This window comes from Seriola lalandi, unplaced genomic scaffold, assembly GCF_002814215.2.
Source record: "Seriola lalandi dorsalis isolate HSWRI2012SDOR001 ecotype SW California unplaced genomic scaffold, Sedor1 jcf7180002054855, whole genome shotgun sequence".
NCBI lineage: Eukaryota > Metazoa > Chordata > Actinopteri > Carangiformes > Carangidae > Seriola > Seriola lalandi.
This window is the reverse complement of record NW_019525408.1, coordinates 139,504-159,560: the sequence shown is the minus strand read 5'-3', so window position 1 is coordinate 159,560 and position 20,057 is coordinate 139,504. Positions and strand designations below refer to the sequence as shown.

Sequence of the window (20,057 nt, the reverse complement as noted above, 5' to 3'; positions counted from 1 at the left end):
CATAAAGATTTTGGAATGTTTCACTTGTGTATAGTGCAGATATTTGGACTTAGATGTATTTTTGTTGTTTAGGCTCTGTTAAGGTTAAAGTACTGACTGAGAGTTTACATGTATCGGGTGAACAGCAGCCCTCATATTATGCTTCTGAATTTTTCCAGAAAAAATGGAGGAAAGTATATATATAAGGTTATGAAGGCTCCACTTGATGTGACCAATATGGGGTAGTGTTCCTTTTAAAATCCAATGTGCAGAGACAAAACAAGAGAAAATGTGTCACTGTAGCGTGAAAAATATGATAAATGTGCTGGAATGAGCTGTTGCTGTACAGAATATATACTGCATCTAGTGCAGTCTAACAGTTTATATATTACATACAGTGTGAAAAATATTTACTGCCAAAGCTACTTAAGGGAAGCTTCATTCAAAACACTTAGATGTGCATTTATTGAAATCTGAAAACTAGCTGCAGTGATGGTGGAAACGGTGTATTTTAGTGATTTCTCTCAAAATCACCTTTTCAATTAATTTCTGTTTACCTTCGTTTCAAACACCATCCCTGTGGTTGTGATAAATACAGTTATTCTCAGAAATATGTAGCCTACTATCAGCAGCTGTGTTCACTGCTGCTGGCAGATTACCAATAATGGATCATGTAAATTTATGGATCCGTCATTATGTTAACTGTTGTGTATCTGATAGTTGAGTTTTCAAAAATGTATGTGGGTTTTATATTGTGAGGTTCCTAAACATACTCTCATATTCCAGTTAAAATGATCACAAGGTCTTTTATGTTTTTTTTTGTTGTTGTTTGTTTTTTTTGTTTTGTTTTTTTTAGTCTGTTGAAAATGGCAAAGCAAAGCATTTGGAACATTTCTGAGTGTGGTGGGGTTGGAAGGGCGTGTGTACAAATAGATTTCTAACAAAATGACATTTCCCTATCAAGGAAGAAGATCAACAAAAAAATAAACAACTAAATAAAGATGCATTTTAATATTTTGAGACATTATGTTTGCAGTACAATACAATGTTCAAAGAAAGACTCAACAATAAATCTACGTGTGTGTAGAGAGAGAGAGAGAGAGAGAGAGAGAGAGAGAGACAGAGAGAGAGAGAGAGAGAATTCATTTGTAATTGACGTCATTAATTGATCGGAGCAGTTTGCGGGACCTGAAGCCCCGGATCATTGTAATGAAGCGTGTTGCCTCTGTGTCTACACTGACGCACAGTACGCTCCTATCCAGCCTCTGACCGCTGCTGAGAGAAGAGGGAACATCTCTGAGGCTTCATCTGGAGGAAGAAACAGCCAACACGGAAAGGTTTCCAAGTAATATTGGAAACTTACTGGGACTTACTCGGATCAAGAATAGCTTTGGTAGAAGCGGATTTAGGTAGTTCACCACTTATTCGACGAGGTAAGGTATTTTTTGTCATCAGATAAGACTTGGTGGTAGGCTAGCAATTTATATATAAATTACGTCAAAGGCGCTAATTAAATCTGTATTATAAGATACCATATGCATGTTTCAGTTGGTTTACAGCCATAAAGCTCTCAAACATCCAACCAACAGTAGCACACAGGGCTTTAATGTTTTCTTGGAGCTAATTCAGCGCATGTAACACAGGGCGTTGGATGAGTTTTGCGCCTTTACGCACGGAGCCACTCAGTTTAATACTCAAAATTACGACTAAGAAAAAGACTTATGAGCAACTTCTACAGTGCTGTGGGCTGTGTGAGGCATACCTGTAATATACTGATTGTTAAAATGGGGATTCTTTATCACCTATATACTGCCTCATGTGAAGGGAATCAGAGGGTCAAGAGCGGGACATTTTCATTAATTTCATACATTGATACTATCTAGAAAAAAGAATTTACTCTATAGAGACCGTATGATTGCACAACACAAATGAGCACACTTATGGATTAAAATTTGAAGTAGAGTTGATGTAATATACCAAAGTGTAAAAAGTAAGAATCTCAAAATGTCCTTTTTGGACAGCCGCATGGACACATCCTACAAATAAAGACAAACAATTGTGTGAAGTTTTTGTTCTGTTGATCTGATCTGTAAAAGCTGAGGCATTCATTGTTTGGTTTCGGGTGTCGCAATGTGACCTTGACCTGCACAGACCACTTCACAAAAAATGCTTTTTGCTGATCTCTGTTTCACTAACGCTTGTTTCTTACACGTTCATGCAACCATGAACGGCTTCCTCTGGCAAGACTATGTTTATGCATACAGCAAATAGGGTTCAGCAGCAAATAGCTAACCAGACGGTGACAGACTAAGTCCGATTATGAAGATGATTATGTATTTTCTGAATGGTTAAAGGACATTTATGCTGTGTGGGGAAAATTACAGGCCTGTTTTATAGTAATAACCTTGACTGTAAATCTCAGTCTACAAGTCAGACACTTGTATCAAGTATAAAACGTGTGTTCTGAACTGCTGTGCATGCTCGAAAGAAGAAAGCATGCCAAATCCCAGGATTTATATTCATGTATACAGTTGGCAATGCTCTGTTATTATTTGTAGGCTACAGCTGCCTTTTTGAATCATGTTAGTGTTTGGCTCAGAGAGTCTGTTTCAGTGGTAGCATCTGAAATACTGCAAGTATGCAGATGCGTCTTACTGAAAATGCAGCAATGTGTCTGGCCACGGGAACAGCACACAAATTATCGTTAAACCACTTGTTCATTGACCCTCATGTCATCCATTGATCTATGTCTGTCCGTCACCATCTGATTTTAGCTGCTGAAGCAGAAAGAAGACATGGAAAACAGAAAGTGTTGATGATGTGATCACATGGGTAACTAAAACACATGCTCATGCAGTAGTCCTTGCGATTAGAGATACATGTAAATCATATCAGTTAATTGTACTGAAAAGGCTAATACAATCACAAATTTTTCAGATCATCTCCACGTGTGTGGAGTTTTCTTCTCTTTTTTCCACGTGAATATAAAGTTTCACAACGGAAAGGAGGAATTACACGTGCCATAAGTAAATTACTCATGTGCACAAATCTTTTAACCAACAATGCCGCAGAAGGTCAACACTGTCACTGCAAACAGCCAAGCAACACAAGAGAGCTCTGAGTACATGAAAGCACTAATTTGCGATACTTAAAGGTCACAAAAAATCACCTACGCATTACTCAAGTACCTTACTGTGAGGTAAAATGATTTGATTTGCAAAGTGTTGCAAAGCTAATATAGTATCAGTTACAACAGTCTTAAACATTGCTCTTGACAAACTGTTTTCAGATGGGGCTGATAGATGAAGACACTGCATTCCTCTCCAACATACCTGTGCCACTGGATATAACAGTGGCTGTGGTCTACTTTGTTTTTGGTGAGTAAAGACTACATAAATAAAAACCTGTTCTGTTTTGTCTTTTTTTTAAAAATTATTATTATTATTCCTTAACAGACCAATAAAGAGTAAATAATACTGTCAGTGAATTAAAATGAGTAACTGCATAAACTTTAGTCTTTTTGACTTTTATTTTTTATTTCACTTTCACAATTACCAATGTATATATGCAATATTTCCATCTCTATTTACTGTATATATGCAGCAAGTCTATACCTGTATGTGTATATATGTGAGGAGGCATGCACAGATACATGTAAAGCTGTAATACAGACCCTCTGCATGACAGGTCATGTATTATCTGTGCTTCCAACACAATGACATAAGAGGTCTCTGATAGTTAATTCTATGGCTGGACCATGTACTGAAAAATATTCACGTGCAGGTTAACTTTCATCGCAATCATTGATCTTGGAAGCATTTCTGGAGAAGCCTTACTGTACCATTTAACCACTGTGTTTTGCTTTACTTTAAACCGCCTATGTGGCTTTAATTGAATATTCAGCATGGTGGCGTTATATGCCAGTGTCAGTGTGTTTTTGCTGTTGCGGTTCTGTTTATTACTGTGGTAATTAGAATAGTTAGTAAAGGTTCGTGTTTATTCATGTTCATGTTACCTTCAGGCACAACCACTCGTGTCCCTGTGTCCAGTCTCTATGCTAAGCTAAGCTGACTGTTTGCTTGCTTTAGTCTCATGATTACTGCACAGATATGAGAGTGGTATTTTATCACCTGATTCTCTGCAAGAAAACAAAGGGTATATCCCAAAATGTTGAAGTGTTGCTTTAAAGATGCAGCATGGTTCCGACAGCTTGTTAAGACAAACCAAAACTAAATTGCTGACACTTCTCACTCTTATTTTTCCTGCAGGGGTATGTTCACTGTTTGGCAACAGCACACTGCTGTATGTATCCTACAGGAAAAAGCACCTCCTGAAACCTGCTGAGTACTTCATCATCAACCTAGCTGTTAGTGACTTGGGCCTGACTCTGTCTCTTTACCCTATGGCGATAACTTCAAGCTTCTACCACAGGTACTACACCCGGCACCGACCGTAGCATTGATAGGTAGCGAAGCGAAGAAACAAAGACAAAGTGGTTGTTCTCACCACCAGAAATTGGGATACTTTCATGTGAAACACGTGCGCTGTAAGAAAGAATGTTCTTAGGTACTGCTTTTAAATCAGACTCTCTTTCAAGTTTCATGGCTCATTTAAATATATATGCTTGGTTAGCAGTATGACTGCCTGTGAGTTCACAGATATGGAGTGTAATGCTCATGCTGCTCTCCTCTTTTCCCTTTCTCACCTTCTGCCTCATCGATCTTTCTTCTCTGTCTTTGTTTTGCACCCTCCTCTTTCTCTTTCTCACACCCCCTTTCCCTCCCACGCAGGTGGCTGTACGGGAAAACAGTGTGCTCCATATACGCTTTTTGTGGCATGTTGTTTGGCATCTGCAGTCTGACCACTCTGACCCTGCTAAGCATGGTGTGCTTTGTGAAAGTATGTTGTCCATTCTATGGTAAGTCTTCAGAGATGATTTTTTTTTTTTTTTGCCCACTGAAATGACACAGGATTAACCATAGAAAACGTAGAAAATGAAACGATAATCCCTCTTGAAGCACTGCTCATTAGCCTTTCTTTGATGACTGACAAGTCCAGGGGCTGCACTCAATAAGCATTACTTGTGATGTTGCTTGATGCAGTGCAATGGGGCCTTCTATTTGACCTCAGAAGGAGTGTTTCTGTCCAATATTCTCAATTACAAGCACTGTTATTCATAAATTAAATTTTTTTTTTTTTTTTAAATGTCAATTTTAAGTTAATTATTTTCAAGCCAAAATGCGAATTATCATCTCGAACAGCTGGTCGTTGAGAGGGAAGCCTGCAGCTCTGAAAGCATTTGGAAGCTCAATCAATCAGTTGAAATGTTCACAAACAAAATATATGTTGTCTTTGCATTTTTTGCTAGGACAACACATATTTTATACTGGTTTTACTGGTTATACTGGTTCTCAGACTTTTTCACATCAAGAAGCCACACACCAAACTAAATTAGATTAGACCATGGACCCTCATATAATACAATTCTGTCCCAGGGGCCCCCCATATGATAAGATTGTTGCATTTAGATGTTTTATTACAAAATGTGTATGAAACCCATCACCAAAATAGTCATACATTCTGTCATTGTGTTACTCATGGATGGGATTATAGTGAAAATAAATGTGTTCCCCTTTTTGCTGGGAACCCCCCAGGAACCTCCTCAATGACTTCTGGGGGTCCCTGGACCCCACTTTGAGAACTACTGCTGTATCTGACTTACTGCATAACAGAAGCACTCACTTCATTACAACTTGCTGACAGTCATGACTGCATGTATTCATCGCTCGTCATTCGATCACGTCTTCTTGCTTCAGAGGTGTTATCTTCCACCCATTGCCTCAGACTAACTAGAGGCCTGCAGTCACCCAAGTGCTCATTGTCTACCTGTGCCAGCGTGACAATCAATCAACAACTCCAGATAATTACCCCATATTCCTTTGGCACTCCAGCCAAATGGCCGCCAAGCTGCCTCTCAACATGGAAAGAGATTCTGGCACTCGTCTCTGCATCTGCAGTGACACATCTCTGAACAAAAACGCCCACCGGGTCTGGTCTGCTTGCCTCTGGTTGGAGTATGCCCAGGCTGCAGTTGTGTGACCACTGCACTCGGTTTACTGAGGCAACACACCTCAGTGTGGTCGAGGGAGACTTACCCTTATTCCTCTCTGTATTCCTGTAAGAGGCCCATTGAAGGACCATCTTTCTTTGAGTTGGAAGCAAGTATGGTATGTATGCTGCCCATGAAGCCTTCAAGGACAGAACAATGTATGGGGTCTGAAACACACAGACGCTGAAGCACTTAAATACACTATATTTCTTGAATAACATTGTGTAATGGTGAGGATAGACAATATGGCTATGGTTGCCTGTATCGACCATAAGGAGACCTGTGCTTGCATTAGTTACACATGTTGGCTCACAAACTGATAATATGGACTAATGTGCATCATCTTTCTGTGACTGTGACACCTACAGTATTCCTGGATTTGTTATCCAGTGGCAGACCCCTATAGGGAGAAGGCTTGTAATATCAGACCCGTGATGGAAGATTTCTTTGTGCCACAGTAAAACACCCAGTGTCCTCTGTTTTAGGGAGTTTTATCTGAGCCTTATATGCCTCATGCATACAGTAGGCAGAAGGTTTCAACAGACATAATAATGGCCAGCCACTCAGAGCTGGTGTAAATGTATGTGTGAGTATGTGAGATTTGAACTTCCCTTAAGCTGCGCTTTTGAAGTTCTTCTAGCAACTATATCCATCGCTTCACACACAAGCGAGGGCAACCCCACGAATGGCTTGCAGGAAAGACTGTTCAAAAGTCTGTGCCGTTATCCCTATTTGAATGATTAGCCCATCTCCCCCTCTGTGGGAGCAGGCTGCTGCCCTCCCTTTGAGTACGGCCCTCGAAAAAAGCTATAAACACTTAAGCCGTCAGATGTGGTCAGTCAACACTATGTACGAACACGTTTTTGGAGTAAGTGCTTCTGGGAACACAGAAAAGAAACTTAGAAAATCAGGGTCATCAAATAACCTAATTTATTGTAGCACACCTTCTGTTTTTTTTGGCAAATCAATAAATTATAGTTGTGCCAGCAACATTCAACTACATGACCAATAAAATATAAACCTGATCTGTTTTCACAGGAAACAGGTTTAATTCTGTTCACGGCTGTCTGCTGATTGCCTGCGCGTGGGTCTACGCCCTGTTATTTGCCTGCTCCCCTCTGGCCCACTGGGGGGAATATGGACCAGAGCCTTATGGCACCGCTTGTTGCATTGACTGGCGCTTGTCCAATCAGCACACCACAGCACGATCTTACACGGTGGCACTGTTCGTCTTCTGCTACATCCTTCCATGCTGTGTTATTGTAGCCTCCTACACGGGTATTCTGGTTACAGTGCATGCATCCCGCAAGACTATGGAGCAGCATGCATCGAGGCAGACACACATGAGCAGCATCCAGACAATTATTGTCAAGGTAAGAGGAAAGTGATCACTTCTATCATGGCGGAGATTCCATTTGGCTCATATACGATTCATTGCTTTTACACTTTCTGCTAATCTGATGTCTAAATACTGACCTGGAGATGACATTTTCTAAGAATAATCATTTCAAGCTTGTGAGCTTTGCTTTACTGCTTCTGCAGTCTCCTTCACTCTCTCAGTCTCTTTTCACCTGTACACACTTCTTGCCCTCATCATTACCGAGTCTCCATATAATCACATCCCGGAAGAGTATCATTAATCCACTGCATTCTTTCAACTACATGCAGTATATACGCAACCACAGACAAAAATAGAGCTATTGTACATCTGAAACTTAACTCACAGCGAGACTCCTTTGTATTTGATACCTGTGATTATTGCTACAAACCCTCTAACGTTGACACATCCAGATCCTGATCTGTGAGAATCAGAATCTTCAAAACAAATAAAGGAAAGAAGTGTCCATCAGTTGGAACCATACTGACACCACACGGTTATCCAGATAATGTGGTGGTGATGTTTGGGGTTCAAGGATAAAAATCAAAGTAACATCTTAGGAGACCAGAGCCCTCTAGAGAGTTCCTCATTCCTCCATTTGTTGAAGAAACTGGCGGTGACCTCAATAGATCCTCTAGTGATGCAGCTTCTCATTAGCAAGAAATTGGCTTTGGTCTTACTGTGATGGATAAGCTGCTGCTGCCTTAGCTGACAAATGGTCATCATCATATACTCTTCTCCATAAGAATCCCTCTGTCTTATAAAAAACCCCAAAAAACATAAAAAAAACAAAAAACTCTTTACACCAGTTGATGTAGAATCTGCCTGAAATTGGTCTTTCAGGTTTAGTGAGCCACACCAGTTAGTCATAGTTTTTTTTTTATCTTATCCTTTTAAAAGATAAGTCAGATGATATTCTATATTTCTCTCATTGTCACTAAATCCAATGAAAGCACCAAAACCAGCAATGAATCGGTCCTACTTACAAGCCTCGCTTCTGTAGTCAAAACATGGAACAACTCAGTTACCGTCCAAGAACTATTACAAACACATAAGCCACCCTCTTGCAGTAGCTGTAATGTTCCTTCATGACCATGAACATGGGCATTGTAATTAGTCTTGAATCAGTCCCACATATACCATCCTGCTGCTGTATATACTCACTAGAGCACCAAATGTGTTGTGATCCACGGCTGAAAACAGTCCCTAACAAATGCACTATTTACTCTAGTTTGACTAATGTTTGATAAAACCCACAGTGCCCAGATGCTTTAGGAAGCTACCTGGTGATTTCTAAGCATGAAAGTACGTATTCATGATCCATATTTTAAGATTTATGTCTTCATTAGAAACTAGCGGAATTATGGCTGAGAGCCACAGACAACCTGAAGCCAGAGTGAGAGACGGACACATTCGTGGTTTTGGTATTTTCATAGGATTTGTGTACAACAAGAAAAATATAGAATTGGATAGAAATATATGTACTGTTATGTAAAAAACACAAGAACTGGCAAAGTTTTTCTGAAGTATGTGTTTCTAAAAATTACACTTTTCTTTGCTCTTTTTCCTGCAAGCTAAGTGTTGCTGTCTGCATCGGTTTCTTCGCGGCATGGAGTCCGTATGCTGTGGTGTCCATGTGGGCTGCTTTTGGACACATTGAGAACATCCCTCCTCTGGCATTTGCCATGCCAGCCATGTTTGCCAAGTCCTCCACCATTTACAACCCAATCATCTACTTAATGCTGAGGCCAAACTTCCGCAGGATGATGCGCAGGGATATGGGTACTCTATGCCACGCATGTCTGAAAAGCTGCCTCTGCTTCCAGGGCCCAGTAAAGTGCTGCTCTAAGCCAGAGATCAGGGTCAGACTTCACACAATCCACAGACAGACCAACCAATTCCCCTCATCCAACTCTTCCGCTCAACCTCCCGTGATAGCATTAAGAGATCACAGATGTGACAAGTGCAAGGATGCTTTCGAGTGCTTCAGACATTACCCTCAAATGTGTGGTGTCACTAACCTAGCTGCTAATGGAGACTCATCTAAGGATCAGGACACACCGGTTCCCCGAACACATAAGCAGAAGACTCACAGTGTGTGCCACAAGAAGTCTCTGCTGGCCACCATGTGTGCAAAAAGGACTTCAGAAATAGACAACCTCCATATTAATTTGGAGATGGTCCCAGGGCATGCAAAAGTGGCTTGGCCCTGATATTTCTCTCAGTTTATAGAATAATGTTTACAGAATGTCTTGGGACATATTTTGCAGGTTATGTTCTTTAATTTCAGGAAATCCCATTCAGGAACGTATCATGTGCTCCCAAAGTGTTTGGGCCGCAGCCATGTGCTTATTTTTTGTCACCCTCTATGCATTACTTTGGTCATGATATGATAGAACAGCCTTGAGAGTAAATGGGGACAGCTTTAATTTGAGAGGTATTTTGTTTGCAACACATAAACAATTGTTATCTTTTTTAGGTGTTGCAAACGTGATATGTTTTACATCAGCTTGGTCAAGTTGGATGGAGAGCAACTTTCAATATTTACAATAATTTGGATGCATCTTGCTTTAACTGAACGTCACTTTAAAGCCCCTGAAAGCTTTACTTCAAAAGTTTTTCTCTGTATCTTTTAGTTTAATTTATTTACATATAAAAAAAAAAAGAATCTAACTGAAATTAGATTCTGATTCAAATGTTGCTAAATTCTGATTGGTGCAAGTACATCACACTGCCTTTTTCCAAATTAGCCCCACCCACTCCAAAATCAGTATAAATAACACTAAGGAAAACATAAATATGAAGATCTGTGACGTGAAAGAAAGTGAAAAAAAAGTTAAATGCAAAAATATATTTACAGATTCAGTGTTACTTCATTCCTAATGGTATCCTCAAATTAAAGCTGACATTCTGCTCTGTCAGCATATTTGTTTGGACAAGTGTTGTGCAAATACTTGTGGACCTTATAAAGTGCTTGAGATTATTTTTACTGTTCACCGAGTCATTTGCTGCTAGGATTATCTTAGTTAAACATGACTTCAACCCCAGGGAATCGCATTGGCTGGGAACAAGGAATGACAGTCACCGATGACTTATCACTAATATTTGTCATTGATCACTGCTTTATTGTGAAAGGGGGTATTAGATGCACTTGGTGATATCCATGGTCAGGCCTAAATGGTGAGGACTGTCTTTTGGTTAATTATTACAGCAACATACCCTGAATGTGTATGTGAGAACTGAGTGCCATCTCATTTCAAATACTGGTAACACTTCCTTTACTATGCCAGCCCAAATCTTGTTTACACTTGACAAATGCAGGTATATAATTTATGGTGCTTGATCAATTACCTATGTACACATTGGGTAGAATACAACACTGCTGCATAATGCCATTATTATGGCATTGCACAATAGGGTCTGTCTACCTGTATTATTAGAACTTCAATTCATTCTTTATTATTTGTACAATGACAATAGAGTGTTTTCTTTACTTGATAAACTGGCAATAATGTAGACATTTATTTCACTACAACAGAGGGAAAGGGAGGAAAGACAAATAAGACAAACCAATATAAGCCAAATGATGCAGCTGTAGATAAATTAATTCATTAGTGCACAAAGACCACTCAGTTCATGTTGTCTGTAATTGTTATTGTGTGTTAATCGACTATATAACGTAAACATGACTAAAATGGGATTTGGGCAAGTACTCAGGACCAAGTCCATCTTTGTTTCAGTTTCTCAGCCGCTTACAGAAATGTTCATTTAATCTAATAGAAATATCTGTTTCGCCTTTTTTTTTTAATTACTTGTTTCTGTTGTATGTCCTATGTTACAAGCCATATTGCTTTTGATGAACAAAAGTAGTTAATTAGATTTTATCTATTGATCAACAGGGTGCCAGGGTAACAGCAAGTTTAAATCTGATAATATATGGATTCAATTACTGTTAAGAAAATGGAAAGCCTGTCCACATTTGGGTCCCAGAACCTTATCATTAATCCTTAATGGAATGAGTAGATTTATTTTCTTGTGTTCAGTGAAGAGATTATTAAACTCACCAGGTATCACATCTGTAATCCATTAAAAGGTCCATTAAAATGGGATTTCAAACTTTTCAATGACAACAGTAAAAGTGAAGATTTGTCTTCCCATTGAGAATATTTGGATGAGTTAAAGATGATTATCCAGACAAAAAAAATTTGCTGTGTAGATTTTTACACTCAGGAATATGAATCTACATTCTAACGTAAGTGTTTGTGTATTCAGACAAAACTCTTGATTATTATAGTAATTATATGCAGAGCTTTCTACAGTGTAGATTGTAGTTTTAGTGTTATTTATGACTTAACACAAAAAATAGGTCAAACAATACACATTGCATTCAACTCTATTGCAGTAATTTATATAAAAAAAAGACTCCAGTCAGGTTCAGACTTGGTGATTTTACTGGGTGCTGACTAATGGACACGGACTTGGAACTAATGCCCAATCTGGTGGGTCATGTCAGTGGCTTGAAGTGATATAGTATCAGTCTAGCTAATGACTTAGAGGTGACAGCATTGTAACTGTGTTCATGTTTTTAAAAATACAATATATTGATATCTCTCTATTGATATAAGATTGGGAAGAAACCCTAAATCTGGAATAATATTCAGCATGACTGAAGTTTAGCTGAAGTTTAGTTGTTTAGCTCAAAATGTTGAATAAATGAAAAACACATTTAGAAGTTAGAGTTTTAGAAACATATGTACACAGTTTATTTAAAATGTCAAAAATGGCTTTCCAGGAGATCCAGATTTGAGTACACAGCATTTACTTTTTTGTGATACTGCATATCAGTCTCATCATGTATTGTGTAGTGAGCTAAATCAAGACTGTAACGACCAGTACATGAAGTCACTGAATTTTTTGAAATGAAACAGAAAAAAGACACATCTCCAAGATAAAAGTATATTGTAATCCAAAATACTTGATATGTACAGTGCAGCCACTCATTCACTGTGATGTGATAATCATTACATCAAGTCCACACACTGACAACTCAAACAAGCAGCTAACTAGTTAATTCATGCATACTTTCATTTTACTGTCATTTGGGGAAATTACATTCATTGCAGCACACAGCTCAAATATGCATCATCATCACATCTCAAGAGTTTGACTTTTTGGATTACAACAATAACAAACACTTATTAATGGAACACTGCACTGCAAAGTTTTTTATCCTTTTGTACAATTTGCTTCTTCATACTTACATCGCCTGTTTTGTGATGTCTGGAATAAATGTTTACCACGTAGCATTTAATTCTCTGTGAATATGGTTTCGTTATTCTGTAAAAGCTACAGTAACTGTATTTCATAAAACCGTAACAGAGTAAAAATTCTGACAGACAAATTCTTGACAATGTTTATAGTAAAAATATAACTTTTGTAAAATTTCTTGCTTTTATTTCCTACATATAATGTTGCGATGTAAAAGGCATTTGAATAAGAAAAAACAATTATGTAGGGTATTTTGACATACAAATAACAAAATGAACAATGATTTTGAAATCTCATGATTAGAAGAACCTGAACCCTGGCCCCTGTCAATCCCCTCTGCTCATAAAGATAAGCTTGATAGAAAGTCCTGCAGTAATTTGAAAAGAAAATTTGAGCTTTTAAACTATCACAACAGTCGAGTCCAAGTGATCATTTTATCAAAGGGAGTTACTGCAAGACAGTGTTCAATTATCTACCAAAGACAATTTCCTTATGGAAGCTGTTGACAGTGAGCTCTGTGGTTATCATGAGTAAGAGACCAAGATATTTTTCTCAAAAAAACAAAAACAACAGATATTTTTCTAAAAAATAACCCCCCAACATTTGAGTTCACCTCTACTATATTATGAACGAACAGGATGAAAAACTTTGGTAAATAAAACCAAATCAAATAGTTTGTTTTTTTTTAACAGTTTTGGTTGAATTGGAAACCAGTTATAAAGTCATTTAAGAGGAATTAGGCACATCTGTACAGTGAAAGAAAGTTTATGAGATTGAGGAAGAAGAAGAGCTGCAGCTGTCCAGTATTTTCTGGATGACATCTACCTTTATGTTTCCAAGCAGAGCTCCACAAAGCTTCCCAACTGTGCAGCCAATACTTCCCTCTTTCATTTTCCAGCGCTCCAGCATTTGGTGCACCATCTCTGGCAGGCCGTCGCGGTAGCAGTCGTGCTCGATGGTCTCTATCTCCACAGTGGTCAGACCCAGGAGCCGTGCACAGCGCTTCCATTTGGACCCAATGTTGTCCCTCAGCAGATCAAGGTGCTCCTCAGTCACAGCATGGTCCTCTAAATGACACAGTGGAGATACATATATAAGAGTAGAAATAAACAAGCAGCTACATGAAAGTATTTCTAGTGCAGCACTGTTTGTTGAACCAGAAAATACTGTTGCTCTGAACTATATTAAAACTGTGTGATTTTTATTATTAATTAATATCTACCAGAGCTGAATTTGTGAAGCTGATTTCTGGATTAGTAGATTAGTTGATCGGAAAAAGAAATCTGAAACTATTTTGATAACTGATTACCAAACACTCTGATTTCAGCTTCTTAAATGTGAGGATTTGATGCTTTTCTTTGTTATATGATGATGACAAACTGAATATCTATGAGTTCTGGCACATTGGTCAGATAAAGCAAGGAATTTGAAGATTTTGTTTTGGGATCTGGACCATTTGAATGGCCATTTTATAGCAAAACAATTAATCAACAAAATTACCTGAAGATTACTCAATAACGACAATAATTGTTAGGTGCAGCCCCACAGAATGAAAACTTGTGTTTGCAAACTGAGCAACCACAAAAGTGTGCAGACATACAATCACATCTGTTACAGGGAAAAAATGTTGTTATGGTTTACCATATTTCAGAATGCCGTCTTTGAGAGAGTTAGCCAAGCTGTTAGCAGGTGATAAACTATGGGAAGGGTCATAACCTCTGATAGTCATCATGTTGTTGCTTCCAATCTGGATCCCCCTAGCATTCTGAATGAAAACAGATCCTGGAAATAGCGCAAAGCAAACACACTTTAACAGTCACTCCTGTACATGTCAGTCAAAGGTGACAGAAGCAGCTGTGAACACCTCAGGCCTTTAGATTCAGAAATCCGTACCTGGATCTGGTGGCAAGCAGCTCTTGGAAGAGCTCAAGAGATGTCCAGGAGCAATGTCAGAAGCAGATGTATCAGACACTGGGTAAACTGGCCAAGACTGCTGGCGGTCGTAGTGAGAATGTGGATGTTGCTGGTTTAGCTGTGGTAGTGAAGACGTGCTGGAAGACATTGGCAAGTGCAATGGAGTAGGTATGGTAGAGTTCATGGACTCATAGAGACCAGTAGTAGGGCGATGCCATGGCTCTTCCTGGCTGGTGGGCTGTACCGGCTCAGCTTTAGTCCAGGATTGGACGGAGGATACAGAGGGTCTGTCTTCTTCAGGTTGTCTTGCAGTTTGATCTGCACTAATGGGGTTTGCCAGGAAATTATTTGAGCTGTTGTGGTGGTAGTAGTTAGCAGGGTCAAGCTGGTTCTCACAGATATAGCTGCCATATTTGTGGTACTGAAGCTCCCGCTGCAGTTTCTCATCCAAAGCTGAATTGCTGTCAACCACCTTCGCATCTGTCTGAACAGACTCCACCGATAGCTCATATGGGATGTGATGCATATCCTCAATACTGGCTTCAACTGGCACGGATACACTTCTGTCTGAGCTCACCAAAGGAGCTGGGCCATCTGCAAGGTGAGGAGAGGAGTAAAGCATTACAGCTACTCAGCCCTTTTGAATAATATTTCAAGCTTTCTGAACATTTAGAACATTAAATGTAATGCAGCACACAAAGGTGGGCATTAGAATGTGTAGATTACTTCTAGGCCACCACAACTGCCAACAGTGCTTACCTGCTGAATAACATTCATTGGTCACTGATAAAGATTTCATCTTCTCAACAAGTTCATCTGGGCCTTCATATAATTTCTGTATAAGAATAAAAATGTGATATAATACAAAATGCGATTGTATTTGTGTCTATATTTCAACTTCAAATCCTCTGCTCAATGTCTTCACCATGCATACAAGATATTATTAGCACATCAAATCCCTAAGAAATATATATTTACCCTCAGATGAATTAAATCTTCCTCCACTTGTGGTTTAAGCTTTTCCTTGTAGAAAGGAAGGAGTATGTTGTAGCCCTCTGCAAGAAAAGGGAAAAGGAAGGAAAGGTTGACAAGAAGCTATGCATACTAAACTGTGGGGGTCAAATTATTGACTTTAAAATTTGAGGATAAAAGGTTGAATCCTCTATGCCTAACAACACCTTCTTTGACACAAGCTCATAAAACTGATGAACCTTAAGATTGTGGAATTAATATTTATTGTAAAACCCATCAAATTCTGACTGTATAATTTGAATGAAGTCATAATTCAACAATTACAACAGTGTGACTATGCTTTCATTAGCTCTAACATAACCTGCTCTGTCACTGTATCATACACACACGGTTACACACACGCAGTTACACACACAGACACACACACAGACACACACACACACACACACACACACACACACACACACACACACACACACACAAGGAATACCCTTAAATGTTGGTCGTTCCTGCGGATTGTGGCTCCAGCAACTCTTCATGAGCTGAATTATTTCTGCAGGCGTGTCTTCTGGTATTAGGTCCACTGCTGGACGGTCACCGTTACGAACACACTGGCTGATATGGTCTTCACTCCTGGCATCTGGACATAACAAAAAAAAAAAGAGACTTTGATTGAGGTTTACTTAATGTAGTTAGGGGGCTGTTTTACTACTGAACCAGTTAATCACAGCTCATTGTTTAATCATGCATGGATATAATGTGTTTTGTTACAGGACTTGAGCATGTTTTGGCATCCCAACTCACTTGCATATGGCTCTTTCCCTGTGAGAATGACCCAAACCACTATCGCAAAGCTGTAGACATCAGACTTCTCAGTGGAGGCTGTGTGTATACTCTCCAGGTGCTCAGGAGCCATGTAGCTCAGTGTGCCCGCACCTCTCGTCCCAGCTGATTGGCCTATTCGTGTCCTCCTGCGAGACTCTTCCCTTGTGAGTTTGCTCCATGTCTGACAAGTAGCCAGGCCCAGGTCGGCAATCTTGATAACAAGAGGAAAAAATACTTAGATAACCACTGGAAGAATCATAAATATGCCATGGGTCTTAGTGTGTAATGTACCTTAATGTGAAAATCCTTGTCCACTAAAATGTTATCTGGCTTGATGTCTTTGTGTATGACCCGTCTCTCTGTGAGGTACACCATCCCTTCCAAAATCTCTAGAATGATTCTGCCCTTGATGGACACTGGCACAGACACCTAGGATCAGGGAGAATTTAGTGTATTAATCCTTCAATTCATATGAAAATACCATGAGTTATTTAAGGTTGCAAACTATGGATGAAAACTAGTAGAACTACAGGTGTTACAGACATGAATTCATCTTTCCCTTGTCAGCGTGACTACAGATTTTAAACCTGCTGACCGTTTCGAGCATGACCAGCAGGTTGCCTCTGGGGATGAGTTCCATAACTAGCGAGCAGTCTCTATCCTCCATGATAACACCCAGCAACTTCACCACTCGCTCGTGGTTCAGACTTGCCATGATGTTCCCCTCCGCCAGCAGTGACCTTTTGCTCTCCCTGGAAAGTATAGCAAACATAGTGAGAACCATATATCTGCCAGACAAGTGGCATAAGTCTGAGTTTGCTGAGGCATGCTGAGTTGTTTTTTAAGCGGATCAGATATCAGTCATGATGTGACTGATCCACATAAAATAAATGAATGAATGAGTGTTCTTATAGAAGTAATTGTTTCTGTTGTTTTTTACAATAATTCAGACAAGCTGAATCAGTTTTCATCGCCACAGAAATCAGCGCCACTGTTATCCTACATAGAAATTATTACAATTATTTCCATACAGTGAAGTACAGATGGTAAATTCAGGAGGAAAGAGTAGGCTACTAGTATTGGATCAGTACTTGGTATAAGTTTATACCTAAATTCAGGTATTAGTATCAGGAAAGAAAAGCTGTATTGCTTCTTCCCTTACAGTACATATAGGAATTCAGGAAGTGAAACCACATATCCCATGTCAAGGCTACAACAATTATATGAACTACAGGGCTGAATGATATGCAGAAGCAAAGAAAAAGTTATATTGTGCATATTTTTCAGATATTGCTATTGCGGTATGAGTCACAGTTTCAGTTGAAATGGTCATTTTTGCATTTAATTTCCAGTGGAAAAAATATTAAAATATTAAAATGTTGATGTGATTTTTGTTGGGTCTTGTACCAAAGCATGATTTGTAGGCTTAGGGATCTCTGTAGCACCACCATGCTTCATTTATGGTATGTTGTGAGACATTTTACCTTCATTAAAAACAATTGCAGATCCTGTGATTTGGATTTCGCTTTTGGCCATATTGCGATTTTGATAATATTCCCATTAACTCAGGGTTTGAGGAGAATGGGCTGTAAATGTAAGTAACATAAACCAAAACGTTGTTGTTGATGTGATGCTGATCTGAAAAACGGATGTTGGACCAAAATCCGCCTTTCAGATGAACCAACTTGTCTGGTCTACATAAAAAGGAAGTATATGATATAGACATCAGTGCTTGCCCCTTAGTGCACCCCCTGGGAATCATGGACACCCATTGCTGTAATACCAAACTAGGCTCACGTTTTTCTATACAATGAACATTCTTCCATCTGTCATATAATAGCAAATTGGCGTTTTATATCGTTTCAAAAAACATAAATCAGTCTCACTAAGTTGTATGCAGAGCCTGGCTGTAGTGTCCTGTCAGACACATGATTCAAGTTACCATTAGGGCGAAGGGGAATACCCAGCGTACTAACAGAGGCACAGAGAACTTACTCGTTGCGAAGAGAGCCCGTATACATAGTCTTCAACACCACCTGGCCGAGGGTTACATGGTAGCACAGGTAAACATCTCCAAACCCTCCGTAGTCCAGAGGCTCTTTTTTGATGAGATCAGTCGACCTCATATGAAGCGAGGACTGTGGCGCCGTGGCCATCCCTGGTAAGAAGTCACAATAACACATAAGAACGAGGGGCACGACAGCTCAGATAAACTCATAACAAAGTGGTCAACATCTGTATGCTGTCAAATGTACATATGCAAATATACCGAGGAGCCAATTTGAATGACTGAAGCGGCGACTCAACCATACAGAACATTCAAAACACACACTGAAGGTGTAAACTTCAAGCTAACGCCTAACGTTTCCAAAACTTTCGGTAACAAGACAAACTTCGTCCTCGTAACGTTAAACAAACTCTTCACTTGAAATAAACACAATGTTATACACACCATTAGCTGTCACTGCCGACAAAAGGTGGACTAAACAGTGACCTAAAAGGACTGAAAACCCCAAGTAGGACAAATTTGTTTTTTTAGTTCCGGGATTTCTTCGACGTACTCGTTCAAAACCAAAACCTGTCAAGCGACATAAAAACTACAAACAGCCATAAGAGTCGATAACAGAAACGCTTCAGGATGGCTAGCAGATTCAGATTTCTGTGGCTGAAAAAAACCTAAAACACTTGGATAAGAAACCACAAATGCATGATATGATATTGATTTGTTTTATTTTAGACCTTTTTTTGTCCATTTTAAATGGGTTTTTGAGATACAGAATTACTCTGGAAGAGGACCATTGTAAATTTTGTCGTGTGGCATTGTTGCCACCTACTGGTGAAATGCATTATCGCAGATTAAACAACCACAGCAGGACTGTAGCTTTTCCAGTTTGAAATTTGATGGCCATACTAATACATTGTTTTAGCTGTCTTTACATCCAGACAGTTTTCAGCTGTTTCCACACAGCAACTCTCATCTGAGAGACCAAAGCTTTTACAGAACCTAAAGACTGAGGAAGCAAACTGTGATAAAGGACAGCAAACTAATTTCATTTCTAGCTAAAGCAGCACAGCCAAAGTCATGTTTTAGTGTAAAAAAAAAAGAAGAAAAAAAGACAGAAAAAAGAGAGGAAAAAAAACAAGTTCATTGATAAAACAAGGTTATTGTGAAACTACAGCGGGAAACCACCTGAGTTGTAGCCTCTGACAGCGTGGGCGATGAATGACATGTAGGCCTACATTTTGGGCAGCCTATCTGTGAACACCCACACTAGAAATTCCTCCTTTTGCACACTAAAGCCACAACAAAGCAGTATCATATTTACCTGTCTTGTATTGTCTCACTTTTCCGGTTTACATTATTGTTTGTTTCCTTTTTTTAAAATTATTATTAAGCCAGTAATCATAATCATTTATTTAAACAAGGTTACAGTTTACCGTTCACTATAATAGAGTATTAAGCAACAGATATGTTATGTATGCACATGTAAACTACGTTCCGGCCACAATTAAAATGGTTTTGCTGATTTTGAAATGAGCTGAGAAATGAGGTGAGAATGTCAGCAGTGAGTTCATATACTTTTCCAGTTCCCATCATGATATAAGAGGCCA

General features: G+C 39.1%; 2 protein-coding genes across 4 annotated transcripts; one reads left to right on the top strand and one right to left on the bottom strand.

The window, feature by feature from the left end:
• The first annotated feature begins 3,268 nt into the window (after nt 1-3,268).
• On the top strand, nt 3,269-9,895 carry opn7a (opsin 7, group member a). The gene is made up of 5 exons (XM_023427223.2): nt 3,269-3,356; nt 4,248-4,410; nt 4,770-4,897; nt 7,127-7,461; nt 9,041-9,895. Exons 1-5 carry the CDS (start codon nt 3,269-3,271, stop codon nt 9,677-9,679), a joined length of 1,353 nt encoding a protein of 450 aa, XP_023282991.2. The 3' UTR covers nt 9,680-9,895.
• Nucleotides 9,896-12,199: 2,304 nt separating this feature from the next.
• On the bottom strand, nt 12,200-19,020 carry ripk1l (receptor (TNFRSF)-interacting serine-threonine kinase 1, like). 3 transcript variants are annotated; one of them, XM_023427248.2, is made up of 11 exons: nt 18,898-19,020; nt 18,441-18,603; nt 17,041-17,197; nt 16,737-16,874; nt 16,425-16,656; nt 16,111-16,260; nt 15,627-15,703; nt 15,408-15,483; nt 14,628-15,242; nt 14,376-14,516; nt 12,200-13,801 (listed from the first exon to the last, which is right to left on the bottom strand). In XM_023427248.2, exons 2-11 carry the CDS (start codon nt 18,599-18,601, stop codon nt 13,500-13,502), a joined length of 2,049 nt encoding a protein of 682 aa, XP_023283016.1. In that variant the 5' UTR covers nt 18,602-18,603; nt 18,898-19,020; the 3' UTR covers nt 12,200-13,499. The 3 variants fall into 3 exon arrangements, with proteins under 3 accessions (XP_023283016.1, XP_023283017.1, XP_023283018.1); XM_023427249.2 differs by having other exon boundaries at nt 14,451-14,516; XM_023427250.2 differs by lacking the exon at nt 14,376-14,516.
• Nucleotides 19,021-20,057: the final 1,037 nt, after the last annotated feature.